General features: G+C 34.6%; 2 protein-coding genes and 1 pseudogene across 2 annotated transcripts; all 3 read left to right on the top strand.

Moving 5' to 3' along the window:
• Positions 1–414: 414 nt before the first annotated feature.
• On the top strand, positions 415–2,924 carry LOC107886000 (very-long-chain 3-oxoacyl-CoA reductase 1). The gene is made up of 3 exons (XM_016809787.2): positions 415–1,345; positions 1,434–1,503; positions 2,478–2,924. Exons 1-3 carry the CDS (start codon positions 708–710, stop codon positions 2,730–2,732), a joined length of 963 nt encoding a protein of 320 aa, XP_016665276.2. The 5' UTR covers positions 415–707; the 3' UTR covers positions 2,733–2,924.
• A 7-nt stretch (positions 2,925–2,931) lies between these two features.
• Positions 2,932–4,849, top strand: LOC107886005 (pre-mRNA-splicing factor ISY1 homolog; annotated as a pseudogene).
• Positions 4,850–9,896: 5,047 nt separating this feature from the next.
• Positions 9,897–11,225, top strand: LOC121217790 (chaperone protein ClpB1). Its single transcript, XM_041094097.1, is given in 5 exon segments — positions 9,897–10,022; positions 10,491–10,634; positions 10,728–10,832; positions 10,834–10,930; positions 11,023–11,225. Coding segments are annotated over 5 exon segments (675 nt in total).
• Positions 11,226–19,499: the final 8,274 nt, after the last annotated feature.

The raw sequence follows: 19,499 nt of genomic DNA, 5'->3' as shown, positions 1-19,499 counted from the left end.
AAATGGGATAAAATAAAATTCTTCACCTCAATTAATTTAAAATTTTTTCATTTAATTGGATCAAATGCTTACCTTATTTTAGGGGGTGAATTTTTATTTTGGCTTTAAAAGAAAATTGACTATGAGTATGGGTGTTTTAATGAAGTATATATTTTTAGGTGAAAGTATCCCACTAGTCCCTATAATATGAAAAGAGGAGCAAACAGCAGAGCATCTAAGTCATTGTATTTTTTAAATGTAAGCAAATTGGTAAAATTATTAACGTTTGTACTGGAAACTATCCAAAGGGATGACAAGGTAAATGACTTTTTTTGGTTTATTATGGAAATTGAATGACTAAACTGCAAAAAGGGTAACCGTTGGGAGTAGCCCAAGAGCAATTAAACCATTGTTTTTAAATCAGCTAGTTCGCACGTTTCTTCTCCTCCACTGTGCTTTTATTTTCCTGTAAATACCAAAGCCCCTCAACAGTCAAACGCCTAAGTAGTTAATGAAGGTGGTTTTCAGCTCATCTACTTCACCCACTATTTTATTTTTTCATTTATAGATAATCAATCCTTCCCTTTTTCTCTTTTTGAATCCCATCTGTTGCTGCCTAACGGAACTGCTAAAGATTCCCCTTTTCGTTATCGTGCGCTCTATTTATATCCCTTAGATCTCTTTCTTTGGTATTCACACAAGTTTCAAGTTTCTCCTCTACGTAATCCATGGAAGCCTGCTTCTTCGATACTCTCAAGGCTCAACCTTTCTGGGTTATTTTCCTTTTCACTTTGGGTTCTTTATCACTCTTTAAGTTTTCATTTGTTTTTCTGAAATGGGTCTGGATCAATTTTCTTAGACCTGGTAAGAATCTCAAAAAATATGGCTCCTGGGGTCTTATTACTGGACCAACTGATGGTATCGGCAAAGGATTTGCCTTTCAGCTGGCTAGGAAAGGGCTTAATCTTGTCTTGGTGGGCCGTAATCCTGATAAACTCAAAGACGTTTCCGATTCAATCTTGGCCAAGAATGCCAAGATTCAGATCAAGACAGTTGTTGTGGACTTCACTGGCGATCTTGATGAAGGCGTGAAGAAGATAAAAGAAACTATTGAAGGACTGGATGTGGGGGTTTTGATTAACAATGTTGGGATTTCATATCCTTATGCCAGGTTCTTCCACGAGGTTGATGAGGAGCTGTTGATGAATTTGATTAAGGTTAATGTTGAAGGTACCACAAAGGTAACTCAAGCTGTTTTGCCTGGGATGGTGAAGAGAAAGAAAGGCGCAATTGTGAACATTGGGTCTGGTGCTGCCATTGTCATCCCTTCTGATCCACTTTATGCTGTTTATGCTGCTACAAAGGCGTAAGTGTTTTGACACTTGCAAAGCTAATTGGGGTTTGATTTCTAGCTTTTAGCATCTAAAGTTGATCTTTCTCTCGGATTGTTTCAGGTATATTGATCAATTCTCTAGGTGCCTTTATGTTGAATACAAGAACCGTGGGATTGATGTTCAGTGTCAGGTAATGTTTGCTAATATATGCCTATGATTTACTGCTTTGATTCCAGGAGTTCTAAATGCTAGAGTAAGGCTGTTTTTCATGGAACTTGAACATCTTTTATCCTTATACCATTGCTGGATTTGTCTAAGTAGCTTGGCTATGCTTTTTTTTTTTACTATTTCGAAATCTGATTACAGGAAGTGTTCCACCACCTTATTTGTTAGGTTGAGTAATCAATAATTGAAGGATGACTATAGAAATACCATTATATGTAAATTACAGTTCAATATTCTACCTACAAACAACCTGATTTGCTAAACATATAGTGATTCTGAGATAAAGTTTTCTACAAGTAATCTGTATAGGCCGTTTGTCCTGCTAAGTTATCAGAAATTAGCTACATATAATGATCTTGTTTTCTTGTTTCAAAAGGCGTCTTATTTTATCTACTTCACCTGAAATGTTGACAAATTTGATTTGCTTATTGAACTTACTATGGTCAAGAAATTATTCTATTTAAGAACCCTGGGATATTAAATTGTTTATATTAGCTAATTTCTTTTGGGGGAAAAGAAACAGTTACTGTTTTGGACCCATCAACTCTTTCAATCACTTTTACTCTCTTAGTATAACATGTTATTACGAGTGTATTAAGCAAGTTTGCTTGCAGTATAAGATGGTGAACAACGTTTTATTCAATCTCTTAGTATAACTGGATTTGCAATCAGAAGAGATTAACATGGACTGCCAACAACTCCTACATCTTATATGGACGTGTGCAATTTTGTCTATGAATATAATTTGTTTTTCTGTTGGACGTGTACAAGATAAAAGTTGAACTTCTATGAATTTGATGTATTTAGGTTGGTTGAAAAAAGCTATAGCTTACAGAAGGTTGTACCTTAATGGCCAATAATCTGGGTAACTTAATATTGCGAGCAGCTAGACTCTATTCATTGACATTCTCTGATCAATCAATGAGTTTCTTAATGCAGGTTCCATTATATGTGGCAACAAAAATGGCATCAATCAAAAGATCGTCTTTCTTTGTTCCATCAACAGACGGATATGCTCGTGCAGCAATGCAGTGGATAGGCTATGAACCTCATTGCACACCCTACTGGCCCCATTCCATCCTTTGGGGCTTAGCTTATTCACTGCCAGAGAGTGTGGTTGATGCATGGCGTTTGCGCTTTTGTCTTGGCATTCGAAAGAGGGGGCAAATGAAAGATTCTAGGAAGAAGGAATGAAAACACATTGTTGAGTCTGTTCTATTTTCTGTTCATGGAGTTCAATATTTTACTTGGATGAATGAGATCCACAACCCTTTATAATTTTTTTTTCAGGCATTGCAATTGCATTGTGACACTTACATTATGTATTAGGATGCTTAGGGAAGGATAAGGATGAAAGTATACAAATATATGAACCCTTTTCCTGCATGATTTACTTTTACAAGTTTAAAGTGTATGTCATCGCGTTTATACAAAAGATATCAAAGTATGTCAGGTCTTAAACATGCAACCTTAGTTGGTAAAGTTGATTTCAATCTCAAAGGACAACCTACACACCCCCAAAAGAAAGCAATCATAAAATGAAATAATAATATGATTACAATTCGACTAGAAATACCTGTGTAATTTGGTGTCTCTGTTTGGGCTGGTTTAAATGATGTCCTAAGTAATAATAGGCTGCTGTTTTCATTTCCTCTGAAAACCTTGATCGAAATACCCACTCAAATGACACTTGGGAGCTCTAGCAGATTTTACTTATAAAACAGGTAGTATATTTAAATTGGTATAAATATTTTTTCATGGATAGCTTAACTTGACCGTAATGATTAAAAAATTGAAAGGGGACATTGGTTAAAAATGAATGGAAGGGCAATTGAGGTGGTCTTGTTTAAATTGGCTTTTGTTTTAAGTTTTTACTTCTTGATATTCATGCAATCATCAAAGGACACTAGGCATATTAAGATAGAGTCATGTTCAAATTAGGAAATAAAGATATGAAGTATCTAGGAATACTTTATGTGCAAGTAACGTCTTTCCTAAGTAAAGAAGGGAATCTAAGATTTCCAGGATTCTTAGGTCTATGAGAAATCTCTCATCGAATATTTTGCCGTCAAGTCTCTATTCTGAACCAAGTTCGTAGCAATCAGGGTAAGTCTCTATCTTGTTAGGTTTGATTGTCAAAAAAGCTAGGTTTGCATACATGTGTGAATTTTATAAGTTTTGTTTGTCTAAATAATTTGTGTGTTTGTGTATGTCGCGAACCAGTCGGACCATCTACTAGCAAGGATAAAGGCAAAGTTAAACTTTTTTAATTCTCAATTTTTAGTGAGTGATCTGGGATTCGTCATAATTATGTTAACTGTCATGTTTTTCAGTGTGAGTGGTTAAGAATTGCTTTAAGTATGCTAGACTTTTCAAGTTCTGCGGTGTAATTTGTAAACCCATGAATAGTTCCAATATTTAATTGGAATTGGATTTTTGGCCTTTAAATATCCTCAATTGTAGTATGGCTCAAAATGAAGAGAAAGCCTAGTCGATGCTAAATCAATTCATAACCCTAAGAGTGAAGGAAAAAAAAGAAGCCCAAAGAATGTCGCCCTTTCTTTGCTTTTAAGTGTCACGACCTCGCCGAGGCCGACAAATGGCATCAACAAATCATGCGAGAGATCAGCCACAAGGTCGCGGAGATTCAGAACAAAGGCCTCAGGGAACATCGACTCTGCAACCTTAACGACAAGATCAATAAGCTTATACAATAGAAAGTCACATTTGGAATGACATATCGTTGAACACGACAGCCTTTTGCCAAACACACCCCTAAAATGACGGATTTAGAAGGGAACATTGTGCATGTTTCGAACCCTAGCAGACGTGGCCCTGGGTATCAGTATTTCGAAGCTGCAATGAAGTTGTCAGGAGTTAGGGACTTATTTGATAAGCCATTGGAGTTGTGAAAAAGGAGAACTAGATATGATATTTATAAAGGTATTGATGCAAGTTATTATGGATATAAGGATAAAGAGGGAATTTTTTGTGCACGTGTCCTTGCCTAGTGAAAAAGAGATTGAGAGAATAATTGTAGAAAGGAAGAAGATGAAGCTTTTAAGTAAGTTTGCGAGTGAAGGGTTGTTGGAGGAGTAGAGTGAATCAATGGACATGTTTAATATCTATAGGTAGAATACATGTTTTGGGGTCTGAACTCAATATGGTTTTGGGGTTTAAACTCAGTATGGTTTTTTGTATTTGAACTTAGTCAAGAAAACTTATGGTTTCTATTGTTATTTTTCTATATCTTAGGAGTTTAAGCTAGAGTGGAAATGCCAATAAAGGTCAAGATGTGAGAACTTGTATGCGAACACTTCTACAAACCACCTATGCGAATGCTTGGTGATAATCTGTCTCCTAACATTGTTATGTGAACACCTCCTATGCAAACCCTAGTGATAATTTGTCTATGAACCTTGTTATGCGAACACCTATGCAATTAATATGGTAAATATATTTTCATTTCAAGGTTTATCTAACTTTTCACCCGTAACTAAGTACAATTTTGTAACACCCCTATACTTGGCTTGACAGTATGGACTTAATATAAGACTATTACATTCGGTGTCAAAGCAGTTTTGGCTAAACCCTGTGTAATTTAAGCATTTACCCATAATGTTTTAACTTATTTAACCCAAAAATTATTATTATAAACATCTAGGGTCATTAATGGACGTTCAATTGCGTTTGGAAATGATTTAAAAATTATTTTTACTTAAAACAGGGATCAAGTATCAATACATAGGGACATAATTGTATGAAACAGTGACGCCATGGCATCTGTATCATTTTCCAATAGTTTTATGCCACATCAGTACTCTTATCCTGAATTTCAGGATTTTATCCTGAAAAAAATCAAATCCAAATTAAAATACTAAAATTCAGGATAAAATCCTGAAATTCAGTATAAGAATACTGATGTGGCATAAAACTATTGGAAAGGGATACAGATGATGTGGGCGTCACTGTTTCATACAATCCTTTCCCTCAATACATATAGCTAGGTACTGATACCTTTTATCTATACCTCTGCACAATATTGACACCAAAATAACATTCTAGAACTCCAAAAAATTCAAATTTTGATAAAGGTATCGATACCTTAGGCGTAGGTATCGATACCTAGCCTTCAATATCGATACTAAAATAACATTCTGACTGGTTATTTACACCAATGTAAATATAGGTATTGATACCTGATCCCCTAGTGTCAATACTTTGGGAAATTTTTGCTCAAAACCATTTGAAATTTTTTTCTAAAACCCCTACAAAGTTTTGGATTTTTTACAACATTTAAAATCATATCAAAATGCCTTGAAGCAATTCAAAACAACCCCAAATCAACCAAATTATCACATTATTAAACCGGCATACATATGACCATCAATAATTTATTTTATTTAGAACCAAAATACTTATATTTAAAATACCAAAATAGATAGAGTTTTAAGAGTTTGCATTTTAGTCCCTAACACTTGGGAACACATTTGGTCTATCTATGTACATGCCATTTCAACTCAAAATATAGTACCTACACTTGTTACCCTTGAAGATGTGATGAGATGAGAGGTCTCCTAGCTCGACTCTAGCTCTTCAAGTTTAATTGTACTTGTAATAGCTCGTTTTTTAATGGTGTCGAGAACAGTGGTTTCAGGGTCACAAATTCGATGAGTGAGTTGTAAATAGTGTTTAATAATATTTACGAGTTGATTATAGTGTTTTATTAAATTTTGATTTGATAATTTTTGCTAAATGAATGAATAGTTAAGTACAAGTGGTTTGTCCCTAAAGTCGAGTGGTTTTGATAATCGTAAGTTTGAAAAAATGAACATCCAAGGGGGAAGTACAACATTAAATTTAGCACATTGAATTTCCACATGCAAGCACGAGGTGGGAGGATGAATCTAAAAGATGTGTTACACTAGTTCATGAACATGCCAGCTTTTAATGCAACATTTATGAAGAATGAATGTCCTATGCATATTCATTGTAACACCCCTTACCCGTATCCAAGGCCGGAATAGGGTACGAGGCATTACCAGACTTAACCATACACATAGACGAAAACCGGGTCATAAATTTCATTTAATTCAAAGCTTTTCGAAGACATGCATAGACTCATATTTAAAGACATATAACGTGGCATAAATGAGCACTTACACATTCGTAATCATGCAATAACATGTCATTCACTTTAAACATTTTTGCTTACCATCCTGTATTAATATACATTCTTACATTAACTAGAACTAGACATGCTAAATCTTATTCTCATTTTATACCATCATAATGTAGTTACCAATTTGTCCATTAAACATCCATATTCAATGCAATATTACTCATTTCCATTTAATTCATAATCCACTGGCCTGCATTTAACTTACCTGATGTATTACCAATCATGCATAACAAACAAAGCTAACTATATCATCACATCAAAACATAGGACATGGCATGATTAATTAAACGTACAAACCATAATGGATAAGGACCACATCTCATGAACATATACGATAACTCAATGCAGACTGATACGTATGGTCAAAGTCATAATAATAATACATATCACAAACCAACTTCCTATACATGTCACTCACTTGATATTTCTAATATTTGAATTAATTCTCCCAAAAATGATAGCTTGATAGTGTGATTTTGCCTCCGGCGATCTCCAACCCCGAGCCGACCTGCCAAAATTGAAGAAGTAGAGAGGAGGGGTAAGCGTTATGCTTAGTAAGTCCATATGAAGTTAATAAGCAATTACCCACATGTTTTTTGTTTTTTTTAAGGTAAAACATCATAATTGTACAATTTACTCTTTTTCAGGTTAAGTTGTTTTACCGAGTTACAGTAACTAATTAATTTATATCTGGAGCTACGAGACTCCAAATTAAGTTTCATTACTTTTCCTTGAAACTAGACTCATATACCTTTCTCCCATAAAATTTCTAGAATTTTTGATTAAGCCAATTAGTACAGTTTATTCATTAAAGTTTCCCCTGTTTTGCTGTCCAACAGTTCTGACCTCTCTTCACTAAAAATTATTTTTCTCATAGTACAGAATTTTAATAATGCTCTCATCTATCTTTATAGAGAATAGGCTCATTAAGGATTTTAATAATATAAATTACAACCTATAATTATTTTTATACAATTTTTAATGATTTTCTCAAATCGAAACAGGGGATCACAAAGTCATTCAGACTCTGTCTCACAACAATTTAAATATCTCATAATATAAATTTCGATTGCATATACAGTTTCTTCTATGTGAAACTAGACTCATTGGGCTTTAACCATTCAGCCCCTAATGCAATTTCCACAATTTATGGTGAATTTCCAAAGTTGCACCACTGCAATAACCCAAAACTGCCAAGGCTAAATTTACTCATTCATTACTATTATTCACCAAATCCATACAATATCATTTCATTCATAATGGTAAGGACACATAATTATGCTTCATAAGCATAAATCCATAATCTCAATGTCATCAAGTATCAAGGATTTATTCCAAATCATATCATTTTCATAATAGTCACCAAATACTATATACATCATAGATCATCACATGTCAAGGCATTACACATAAGTTTAGTGTACATACCTGTACAACTTGTAACATAACTCAAAGACATACTCACCAATAGCTTATCTCATTGAGATCATCAATGAATACTTCGCCAAATTATCCGTTGAACACTCGGAATATAATTGGATACACGGAATGCATGCACATAAGTGTCATGCCCATAGCTAGATAAGTGTCATGCCCATAGCTAGACAAACTCAATAGCCTGCGTAATATATGTGTAGCTAAGCTACCATGTAACCCACCCATAAGTGAACTCAGACTCAACTCAACGAGCTCGGGTGTGCGCATCCATAAGTGAACTCGGACTCAACTCAACGAGTTTGGATGCCTAGTTACATCTCACGAACTCGGACTCAACTCAACGAGTTCGGAACTCAAATATTCCAGTGACATGTCACTTGTATCCTAATCTATTCCTAAGGTTCAAACGGGATTTTCCTCGATTACACATCTTTGTCATCTTTCACAGAATGTTGGAACCAATACTTAGTAGCATTTCATATTTATCAAGTAATTCACATAATTTTGCATATTACTCAATAATAACCACAAAGCATATGATTTCATGATAATAATCATCATATCATATAAATATCATTAAATTACTTAAAATGACAATTATGTTACCACATTTACACATAAACTTACATCTTATTTAATTTCAAGGAAATAACATTAAATTACACATTGCATTATTAAAAATCATATGAACTTACCTCGTATGCGAAAATGACCATTTTTACCATTTTGTCCACAACCTGATATTTTCCAGTTTTAGCTTGAATTTCAATTTTTCCTTGCTCTATCATTTCAAATATAGCCTAATTAGGACTCACATTATTCAAATTAACCCAAAATCATATTTTTTCAAAATTACAATTTTACCCCTAAACTTTATCAAAATTACATTTTTGCCCCTAGGCTCGTAAATTAAACTTCATCCTATTTCCTTATGTTTTATGACATGCTTATCATTTTTCTATCTATAGCAACATCAAATTCACACTCTAACATGTACTTATGAACATTAGGTATTTTTACCGATTATGTCGTTTTACTCGTTTTCACGTAAAATCGCTTAGTAAAAGTTGTTTAACACAATTTCAAGCTTCATATTCTACCATAAAACATCAAAATAAACATATTTCACCTACGGGCATTTTTTCAAATATAAAGCCTAGGTTAAATTATTGCTAGAATAATCTTACCCAAGTTATCGGGATTTCAAAAATGTAAAGAACTTTAGAAACGGGGCTAGGGAGCACTTACAATCAAGCTTAGGAGTTTGAAAAAACCTTAACCATGGCTGCTGCAGGTAGAAATGGTTGAATAAAGAAGATGATAGCTAATTTGGCTTATTTCCCTTTTTAATTCTTTTAATTATTAGTTTACCAAAATATCCCTAACTTAAAAATATTTTATTAAATATTTTATTACACCCATTTCATGTCTATTTTTGTCCAGAAATTAACCAATGATCTAATTCCATTTAATGACCCTCAATTTAAAATTTCATAACAATTGGACACCTCTAGATATAGAACTCAACTTTTACACTTTTTACGATTTAGTCATTTTGACTAAATTAAGTGCCCGAACGTCAAAATTTTCGAAAAAAATTTCAAAAAATTATTCCGTGGAATTGTAGACCATAAAAATATAATAAAAATAAAATTTCCATCGTCGGATTTGTGGTCCCGAAACCACTGTTCCGACTAGGCCCAAAATCAGGGTGTTACATTCATGTATGGTCAAAGGAGATGAATGAGTCCCTTGGTGTTCATTCAAAACATGTGAAGATTTCTTCCATCATAAGAATACATGTACGGAAAAGGAGGAAGAACTTGACCTTTCAACCATTCAATGAACCTACACTATACATGAATGTATTCAATTTAAGCATGGACAACCTTTAATGGTCGAATGTGGTTTTTTTAGTTTTTTAGTTCTATAAATAGCTCGAAACATGTCATTTGTAAGGTTAGACAAATTATAACATACATTTTTATTTGTGAAAATTTTTTCTCGGTTATTCATTGAACTAATTTGAACTTATCAAAAATTAAGGTTTTGTAACATTTATCATTTGACTTATCACTCTGTTCCATCCATCCTGGAGTGTGGTGACTTTAACATAACAAGGTTCAGGTAGTTTGTAAGTTTAAGCAAGTAGGGGTTCTAAATAACTTCAGATCCTGAAGTCTTCAAGTGCTTCGAGTCAAGGTGTCCATCCTATTGTTTCTAAATCAAGAAAAATCATAACAAAATCATGCATTCTACTTACTATCGGATACCAGTCTCGTCGATTTATTTTCAAAGTTCTATTCGATTTTGAGAGATCGCATCAATGATAGTCAGTTACCGGTGGCCAGGGCTACACTGTAGATTACAAAAATATTGTGATCATCCTGACATCAAACCTTAGAGTCAAACATCTTCTTTTAGGACTTAGCAGGAAATGTACAATACAAGTTGCTCGCAATCAAGTCATGCAAGAGGTAGTTAAATGACCTATTTCTGGCACCATATACCTTTGTCATATAATGTTTTGAAGTAGTAGTACTAACATTATAATTTTGATTTTTTGACAGATAAGGCGACACTTTAAACTAGATTTGCTTAACAAGCTCGATGAGGTCATCGTTTTCAACCCTCTATCACATGAGCAATTGAGGAAAGTTTCTAGATTGCAAATAAAAGGATGTTGCAAGCTGCCTTGCTAAAAGGGGTATTGCATTGGTTGTAGTAGATTTAGCATTGGACTATATTCTTGCTGAGATTTATGATCTAGTAAGTATTAACATTTATATCTTATACATATTCAAATATCATTGAGGGTACGGTTGAATAGTAACAATGTCTTTTTTTTTTAACTTTTGATATAAGTTTATTGTGCAAGACTTATTAGGAGATTGCTTGAGAAGAAAGTTTTGACCGAGTTATCAAGGATGCTTGTGAATGAAGAAATTGATGTGAACTCGACAGTTTACATTAATGCTCTGAATAGAAGTGAGTCAGTGTATCGGATTGAGAATAATAGAGGGTTAGTCAATGCAAAGACTGGGCAAAAAATGGATGTATTGATCTGAATCCTGAACGGAACAAGAAGAAGTGATGCTACATAAGTAGTGAAAGAGATGAAGATTGAAAAGATAAGTGATGAAGATGATGAAATGGACTCATGAACCAAGTTATTTGATTTTTAGTATAATAAGTCATGTTGAATATTGAGCGGTGTTGAAGGCCAATGCTATTTCTAGATAAAAACCAAACTTATCCTTTAAGAGATATTTTCTTTGAAAGAATCTAAAATATAAATTAAAGAAATATGATTTTATCTAGAAGATTAGATATTCTAGATGAACATTCTAGCTATTAGATATTTGTAAAATTAATGACAAGGATGTTGATATGTGTCAACAATCCAATGATCACTAAACGCTATAAATAGAGGTAGGAGCTTTCATTCTTGTAAGTCTGTGCAATAGAGAAGTGTGTGTCATATTGTAATTTTATTGTGTATTAATAAAAATGTTCTCTTCTCTTGTAATTGTAAGTCTCGGTGAAGCCTTAGGTTTCTAAGCACTTAGTACACTTGGTTTAGCTTTATATATGGTCGGCTCTGCCACTTAAGTGATATATGGTCAGCTTTGACACTTGAATAATATATGGTCACTTCTTCCACCTGAATAATATATGGTCGGCCCTACCGCTTGAGTGTTATAGTTTAATCAGAAGTTAGAATATAAAAGGTTAACTGACTTCAGAGAGTTGGTGTAACATTACCTGTAGGTTATAGGTCCTTAATAGTGGGTGTGTTGGGCTTGTTGAGTTCCCAACAAGTGGTATTAGAGCAAGCAATATGGGACCATCACTAGTGAAGGAAGCTTCAGTAAGCACTAGGGACTTGCATTGGTTGGTATGGCATAAAGGCACTAAGGGGAGTCTCTGCTAGTGTACGGTCAAAGATTGTGAAGCTTATTGTTCAGGGAGCAAGTTTACTTAACAACAGGTGTCAGTGACCATGGCAAATCTTGCCAGCACGAGTAATGGAATGTTAACGACAACTATGGCTATTGGCAGACTTGCATAGAATCCTACCTATAAGGTCAAGATTTGTGGGAAATAGTCATCGGCACTGACACAACACCTCCATCAAAGGAAAATGCTGAAGCCTTGATAAAATGGAACATCAAGGCTGGAAAGGCTTCATTTGTATTGAAAACCATAATTGATGAAGACCTATTGGAGCATATTCGTGATGATAAGACATCGAAGACAGCCTGCGAAACTTTGGAAAAATTATTTTCGAAGAAGAATAAAACACGCCTCTAGTTCTAAGAAAATAAGCTCGTAGGTATCTTACAAGGAAACTTAACCATTTCTCAATATTTCACTAAGTTGAAATCTATTTATCATGAGACATCTCAACCTGCACTAGAGGAGAAGTTAAGGAAAGGATGAAGAGAACTGTCATCCATGGCCTAAGACCTGAGTATAATTGGTCTATGGTCGCTGTAAGAAAATGACCTACTCAACCATCCTTGGTGGAGTTGGAAAATCTTTTGGCTAATCAAGAGGCATTAGCCAAAACATATGAGTGGAGTAACTATAAAAGACGAAAAAGAAGGATTATTCAGCAACAAGAAGAAGGGTACGTCTCAAAGACAATGAGTGGAGAAGAAAAAGTGGAAACAATGAGTCAAGCTTCATCTAAATGAGAGAAGTAACACTTCAGAGGGAGCTCGACATGGAAGAGAAGATTATCATCAACAACATGGGAAGAATGATAAAAGACAAGGTGGTGAATGTTTCAATTGTAGCAAGAAGGGCCACTTTGATCGAGAGTACAAATTCCCCAAGAGGCTAACTTTCTAAGGAAATATGGCCACCACAAAAATGGAGAAAAAAGAGGTCACGCTGGAGGCATCCATCCATAAGGAATAATAGGATACAGAAGTTGGATTTTTTGTTGGAGTGGATCAAGAAGAGTTGAAGACATGGATGAATCAACTCTTGTAGCAACCATAGATTCAAAGATAGACTCTAAGGAGGATTGGATCGTGAATTTTGGATGCTCTAATCATATGACCAGTGACGATAATAAGTTGCAAGACATGAATGAGTACAAAGGAATGAGAGTGGTGTTGATAGCCAACAATTCAAAGTTGTTTATTTCTCATATTGGGAAGACAACACTTCCAAGGTATGGTTCTTGGCAGCTCCAACTCAAAAAGGTCTATATTGTCCTGACTTGAAGAAAAATTTGTTGTCAATACTGTAACAGCCCATTTTCAGTGAAATCGAAATAATGGTTTCGGGACCACAAATCCGAATCTAAAAGAAAAATTAATTTAATATTATTGCATGGTTTGCATTATGGTAAAGAATTCATATGAAAATTGCGTTAAGAAAATTTACCGATTTCATGTTTAATTAGGGGGAAAAGACTAAATTGCATAAAATGTGAAAGTTGAATTCTAGTAGCTAGAAGTATCAAATAGCTATGGAATTCAAAATTTGAGGTCCTTATAAGGTAAATAGACCATTAAGAGAAGTTAATAGATATTTATGATGATTCATCCATGGAAAATTAAATAAAAAAGAACTAAATTGGAAAATTGAAATAATTAAATATGATAATAAACTAATATCATCTTATTTTATCATCTTCCCCAAATTAAAATACATGGAAACCCTAACTAAGAGAAAAGAGTTCAAGCAAGCTTAATTGGCTCAATTGGGTAAGCATTTTTGTCCCGTTTTTAGTAATTTTTATATTTTCGATATCGTAATAACCTAATCTAGCTATTTTGGGGATCAATTTGTAAAGTTATCAAAGTATTAAAGTTTTTTCCATGGATGAGTATGCTGAAATTTTGAAATTTATGGTAGAAAATGAAAGGTTGTTGATAGATAAACAACTTTTGTAAATGAAATTTTCATGAAATTGTGATTTAGAGACTAAATTGAAAATATGAAAAATTCATGAAAAGTTTTTTATTTTTGTGAAATACATAGGCTGTAAATGTTATATGAAAAATTCGGCTAGGCTTGGATTAAGGATTAAATTGCATGAATTTCATTTTCCTAACCTAGGGACGAAATCTGAATTAATTAAAAGTATAGGGGAAAAATGGTACTTTTGCCTAAAATGTGAATTGAGTTGAATTGAATATGAATTGTATTAAATTGAGTTAAATTTACTCGTATAGATCCAGATAGACCTAGTACGGAGTTGGATTGAGGAAATCGAAAAGTATCGGATTAGTATATTCTCGTATACAAACAAGTGTCGAGGTGCAATGTTGTATATGTGAATGTTGAATTATGAATTTGGTATGTTTAGGAAATAAATTCATAAATCTGATAATACCTGGTAAATATTAAATCCCGTTTAAATACATAAAATTCGATTAGATACTGGGCTCCTATATTGGTTGTGGTCTTGCATATGTTGCAGACACATAATAGCTCGAAAGAGCATCCTATTATTAGCTATTCTAAGTTTCCCATATGATGGTTCTTGTGAGCTTCCCGTTATAGCTCTTCGGAGCGTCCCAATAAGTTGTGATCCTACATGTGTTGTGGACACACCTTACCTCTTATGAGCTTCCCAATTACGATTCTTTGTGAGTTTCCCATTAATTGGCTCTTTGTGAGCTTCCCGATATGGCTCGCTTGAATTTCTCAATATATGACTATCCGGAGCTTCCTGTTAATGGCTCCTAAGAGCTATCTATTATTGACTCGCATGAGCTTCCCAGTTATGGCTCTTATAAGCTTCTCGTTTTAGCCCGAATAAGCTTCCTGTTTATGTGCTTTATAAGCACTCTAGAATATGAGTTGACGGATTTACCATATTGTACACTTCATGTGTATTGCCCATGTATCCATCGATATTTTAAATGATTCAACGGGTAAAGTTATTGTTAGAATTAAGTGACCCAAATTCTTATTTAAATAAAATACGATGGAAAATAAAATAAAAGTAAAATCCATATAGAACTAGACTGCTTTTATTTTATTTTAGAATAAGGTTTTTAAGCCTTATTAAACTTCATCTATTTTATATTGATTAGGATAAGGTGTTTCAATCCTACTAGAATATGGCTTTACAAGCCTATAAATAGACATAGTCTATTCCTCTTGTATTGAATTTAAATTTTTCGACATAGTGAATTTTCTTCTTCTCTGCCCGTGATTTTTTCCCGAAAGGGTTTTCACGTAAAATTTGCGTGTTCTTTATTTTATTTTATTTTTTTACAAATTGGTATCAGAGCTTCCGGGTTATTCATCTCGATCACTGTAATGGCATCTTTGAAGCATGAAATTTTGCTGTTGGATCGCAACACCAGATTTGCGTTGTGGCAAATTAAGATGCAAGCAGTTCTTGCACAGATGGATCTGGAGGATGCCCTGCTAGGGATAGATAAGATGCCTTCGACATTAACAGATGAAGAGAAGAAGCGTAAAGATCGAAAGGCGTTAACACAATTACATCTGCATTTGTCCAACGAAATTTTGCAGGATGTAATGAAAGAGAAGACTGCCGCTGTATTATGGAAGAGGCTAAAACAAATATGTATGTCGAAAACTCTAACAAGCAAGTTACATATGAAGCAGCGTCTTTATGCTCATCATTTGGAGGAATGTGCGTCTGTACACGAACACTTAACAGTATTTAAAGAAATTCTCTCAAACTTGGAGGCCATGGAGGTTCAATATGATAAGGAAGATCTAGGGTTGATTCTACTTTGTTCGTTGCCCCCGTCTTATTCAACCTTTAGAGACACGATTTTATATAGCCGCGAGTCTCTCACAGTTGATGAGGTTTATGATTCTTTAACCTCGTATGATAAGATGAAGCATTTGTGGTTAAACCCGACTCTCAGGGAGAGGGTCTCATTGTTCGTGGGAGACAAGATCGAAATACTAATGATGATCGTGGTAGGACACAGGAACGGAATCTTCATGGTAAATCTAAAGGTAGATCAAAGTCTTAAAACAGAGGTAAAACTTGTAACTTCTGCAAGAAGAAAGGGCACATTAAATCTGAGTGCTATAAGTCACAAAATAAGATTAAAAGGGGGGCTACGATTCAAAAGGGAAAACAACCAGAAAATTCCGGTGAAGCTGATGTTGTAGAAGATTACAGCGATGGTGAACTTCTAGTTGCTTCTATCAATGATTCTAAAGTAAGCGAGGAATGGATACTTGATGCAGGCTACACCTTCCACATGAGTCCCAATTGAGATTGGTTTACAACTTACGAAATAGTATATGAATGTGTTGTTTTGATGGGAAATAATACTTCGTGTAAAATCACAGGTGTTGGAACAGTTAAAGTTAAGATGTTTGATGGAGTTGTCAGAACACTTAGTGAGGTACGACATGCTCCAAAATTGAAGAGAAATTTAATTTCGTTGAGTACTCTTGATTCAAAAGGGTACAGATATACAGCTAAAAGTGGGATTTTAAAGATTTCCAAAGGTTCCCTTGTTGTGATGAAAGGGCAAAGAAAAATTTCCAAGTTATATGTTTTGCAGGGTTCTACTGTTACTGGTGATGCAGCTGTCACTTCTTCTTCCTTGTCAGATGATGATATTACTAAACTTTGGCATATGTGCCTAGGGCATATAAGTGAGAATGGCATGGTAGAATTAAGTAAAAGAGGACTTCTTGATAGGTAAGGAATTTGCAAACTAAATTTCTGTGAGCACTATGTTTTTGGGAAGAAAAAGAGAGTTCGGTTCACTAGAGGAATCCATAACATGAAGAGAATATTGGAGTATATTCATTCTGATCTGTGGGGGCCATCCAGAATGCCTTCGAGAGGTGGAGGTAATTATATGCTAACCTTTATTGATGATTTTTCCAGAAAAGTTTGGGCATTCTTTCTGAAGCAGAAAAGCGATGTGTTTTTCGCATTTAAGTCTTGAAAAATTATGATTGAAAAATAGACGGGAAAACAGATAAAATACCTCCGCACAGACAATGGCTTAGAGTTCTGTTCTGATGAGTTTAATAGATTGTGCAAGTTAGAAGGGATCATGAGACACTTGACAGTTCGTCATACTCCACAGCAAAACGGCATTGCAGAACAAATGAACAGAACGATCATGGAGAAGGTTCGATGTATGTTGTCAAATGCCAACTTATCAAAGTTATTTTGGGCAGAAGTAGCCTCTACTGCATGTTTTTTAATCAACAGATCTCCATCCGTTGCCATTGAGAAAAAGGCTCCACAAGAGGTATGGTCTGGTAATCCTGTTAATTATTCTAATTTAAAGATTTTTGGGTGTCCTGCGTATGCTCATGTTGATAATGGAAAATTGGAACCGAGATTCATTAAATACGTTTTTCTTGGTTATAAAGCTGGTGTAAATGGGTATAAGTTATGGTGTCCTGAAAATAGAAAAGTTGTGATTAGTAGAGATGTTGTTTTTGATGAAACTGCTATGCTACCTAACTTATCTCTTAAAGACTCTTCCAATAAAGAAAATCAAAAGCAGGTGGAGCATCAGATTAATACAGAGTCAACTCCTCAAGCCAGAACAAAAATTGAGAATAGAGTTGCTACTTCACCACAATACTCTATCGCCAAAAATAGAACTAGAAGAGAAATTAAACCTCCAAAGAAGTATGCCGAGGCTGATCTAGTTGCTTATGCTTTAAATGTGGCTGAAGATATAGATGCGAATTAAGAGCCATCTAATTATTCTGAGGCGGTTAGCTGTGAAGACTCAGAAAAGTGGATGTTTGCTATGCAAGAAGAGATGGAATCACTCCACAAAAATAAAACATAGGACCTTGTGAAACTTCCTAAAGGTAAAAAGGTTGTTCGTTGTAAATGGGTGTTTAAAAAGAAAGAAAGGACTCCAGGAGTTGAAGAACCCAGATATAAAGCAAGGCTTGTTGCAAAGGGTTACAGTCAAATTCCAAGAGTGGACTTTACAGATGTGTTCTCTCCAGTTGTTAAGCATAGTTCGATTCGAGCTTTGCTTGGTATTGTGGCCATGCATGATTTGGAGCTTGAGCAGTTAGATGTAAAAACTACATTTTTGCATGGAGAACTTGAGGAGGATATTTACATGCAACAACCAGAGGGTTTTATAGTCTCAGAAAAAGAGGACTATGTTTGCTTGCTGAAAAAGTCCCTTTACAGTTTGAAACAGTCACCAAGACAGCGGTACAAGAGGTTTGATTCCTTTATGACTTCTTATGATTTCAAAAGAAGTAGTTTTGACAGTTGTGTTTACTTTAAGAAAAACAGTGATGGTTCTTTTGTGTATCTACTTCTTTATGTTAATGACAAGTTGATAGTAGCAAAAGATAAAGGAGAGATAAGAAATGTAAAAACCCAACTAAGTAAAGAATTTGAGATGAAAGATTTAGGACCAGAAAAGAAGATACTTGGAATGGAGATTCTCAAAAATAGAAAAACAAGTAAATTGTACCTAAGTCAGAAGGGGTATATTGAAAAAGTTCTTTGCAGGTTCAATATGCAGAGTGCTAAGCCTGTTAGTACTCCTTTAGCAGCCCATTTCAGACTTTCATCAGTTTTGTCTCCACAATCAGATGATGATATTGAGTACATGTCACATGTTCCATACTCTAGTGTAGTGGATCTCTCATGTATGTTATGGTTTGTTCACGTCCAGATTTATCATATGCAGTCAGTGTAGTTAGCAGATACATGGCGAATCCCGGTAAAGAACACTGGAAAATAGTTCAGTGGATTCTAAGATACTTACGAGGTACTACTGATGTTTGCTTACAGTTTGGAAGAACTAGAGATGGACTCATAGGGTATGTTGATGCTGATTTTGCTGGAGACCTTGATAAAAGAAGATCTCTAACAGGTTATGTCTTTATAATCATAGGTTGTGCAATCAGTTGGAAAGCCACTTTGCAGTCTACAGTCGCTTTGTCTACCACTGAAGCTGAGTAGATGGCGATTACTGAGGCTTGTAAAGAAGCTATTTAGTTGAAGGGACTCTTTAGTGAACTCAATGAAGACCTTCAAATCAGCACAGTATTTTGTGACAGTCAGAGTGCTATCTTTCTTACAAAAGATCAAATGTTTCATGAGAGAACAAACACATTAACGCTCGATATCATTTTGTTCATGATATTATTGCTCGTGGTGATATTGTTGTGAGCAAAATTAATACTCATGAAAATCCTGCAGATATGATGACTAAGTCACTTCCTATAACCAAGTTTGAGCATTGCTTAGACTTGGTTGGTGTTCATTGTTGAAGTTAAACCCTTAAGGGGTTTTATGGAAGAGGTGGAGAACTTGTTTATTGAAAGTTCACGATGAAGAACTTGTTCATTGAGAATTTGTGTCAAGGTGG

This window comes from Gossypium hirsutum, chromosome A03, assembly GCF_007990345.1.
Source record: "Gossypium hirsutum isolate 1008001.06 chromosome A03, Gossypium_hirsutum_v2.1, whole genome shotgun sequence".
Lineage (NCBI taxonomy): Eukaryota > Viridiplantae > Streptophyta > Magnoliopsida > Malvales > Malvaceae > Gossypium > Gossypium hirsutum.
The sequence above is the reverse complement of the archived record's forward strand: the minus strand, read 5'-3'. Positions and strand labels throughout refer to the sequence as shown.

What these genes read in the sequence shown, in the direction of transcription:
- LOC107886000 (XM_016809787.2), top strand. Translation starts at nt 708, where the DNA reads ATGGAAGCCTGCTTCTTCGATACTCTCAAGGCTCAACCTTTCTGGGTT. An exon ending in GTTTATGCTGCTACAAAGGC is followed by an intron (nt 1,346 to 1,433) that starts GTAAGTGTTTTG and finishes GGATTGTTTCAG; the next exon opens with GTATATTGATCAATTCTCTA. An exon ending in GGATTGATGTTCAGTGTCAG is followed by an intron (nt 1,504 to 2,477) that starts GTAATGTTTGCT and finishes TTCTTAATGCAG; the next exon opens with GTTCCATTATATGTGGCAAC.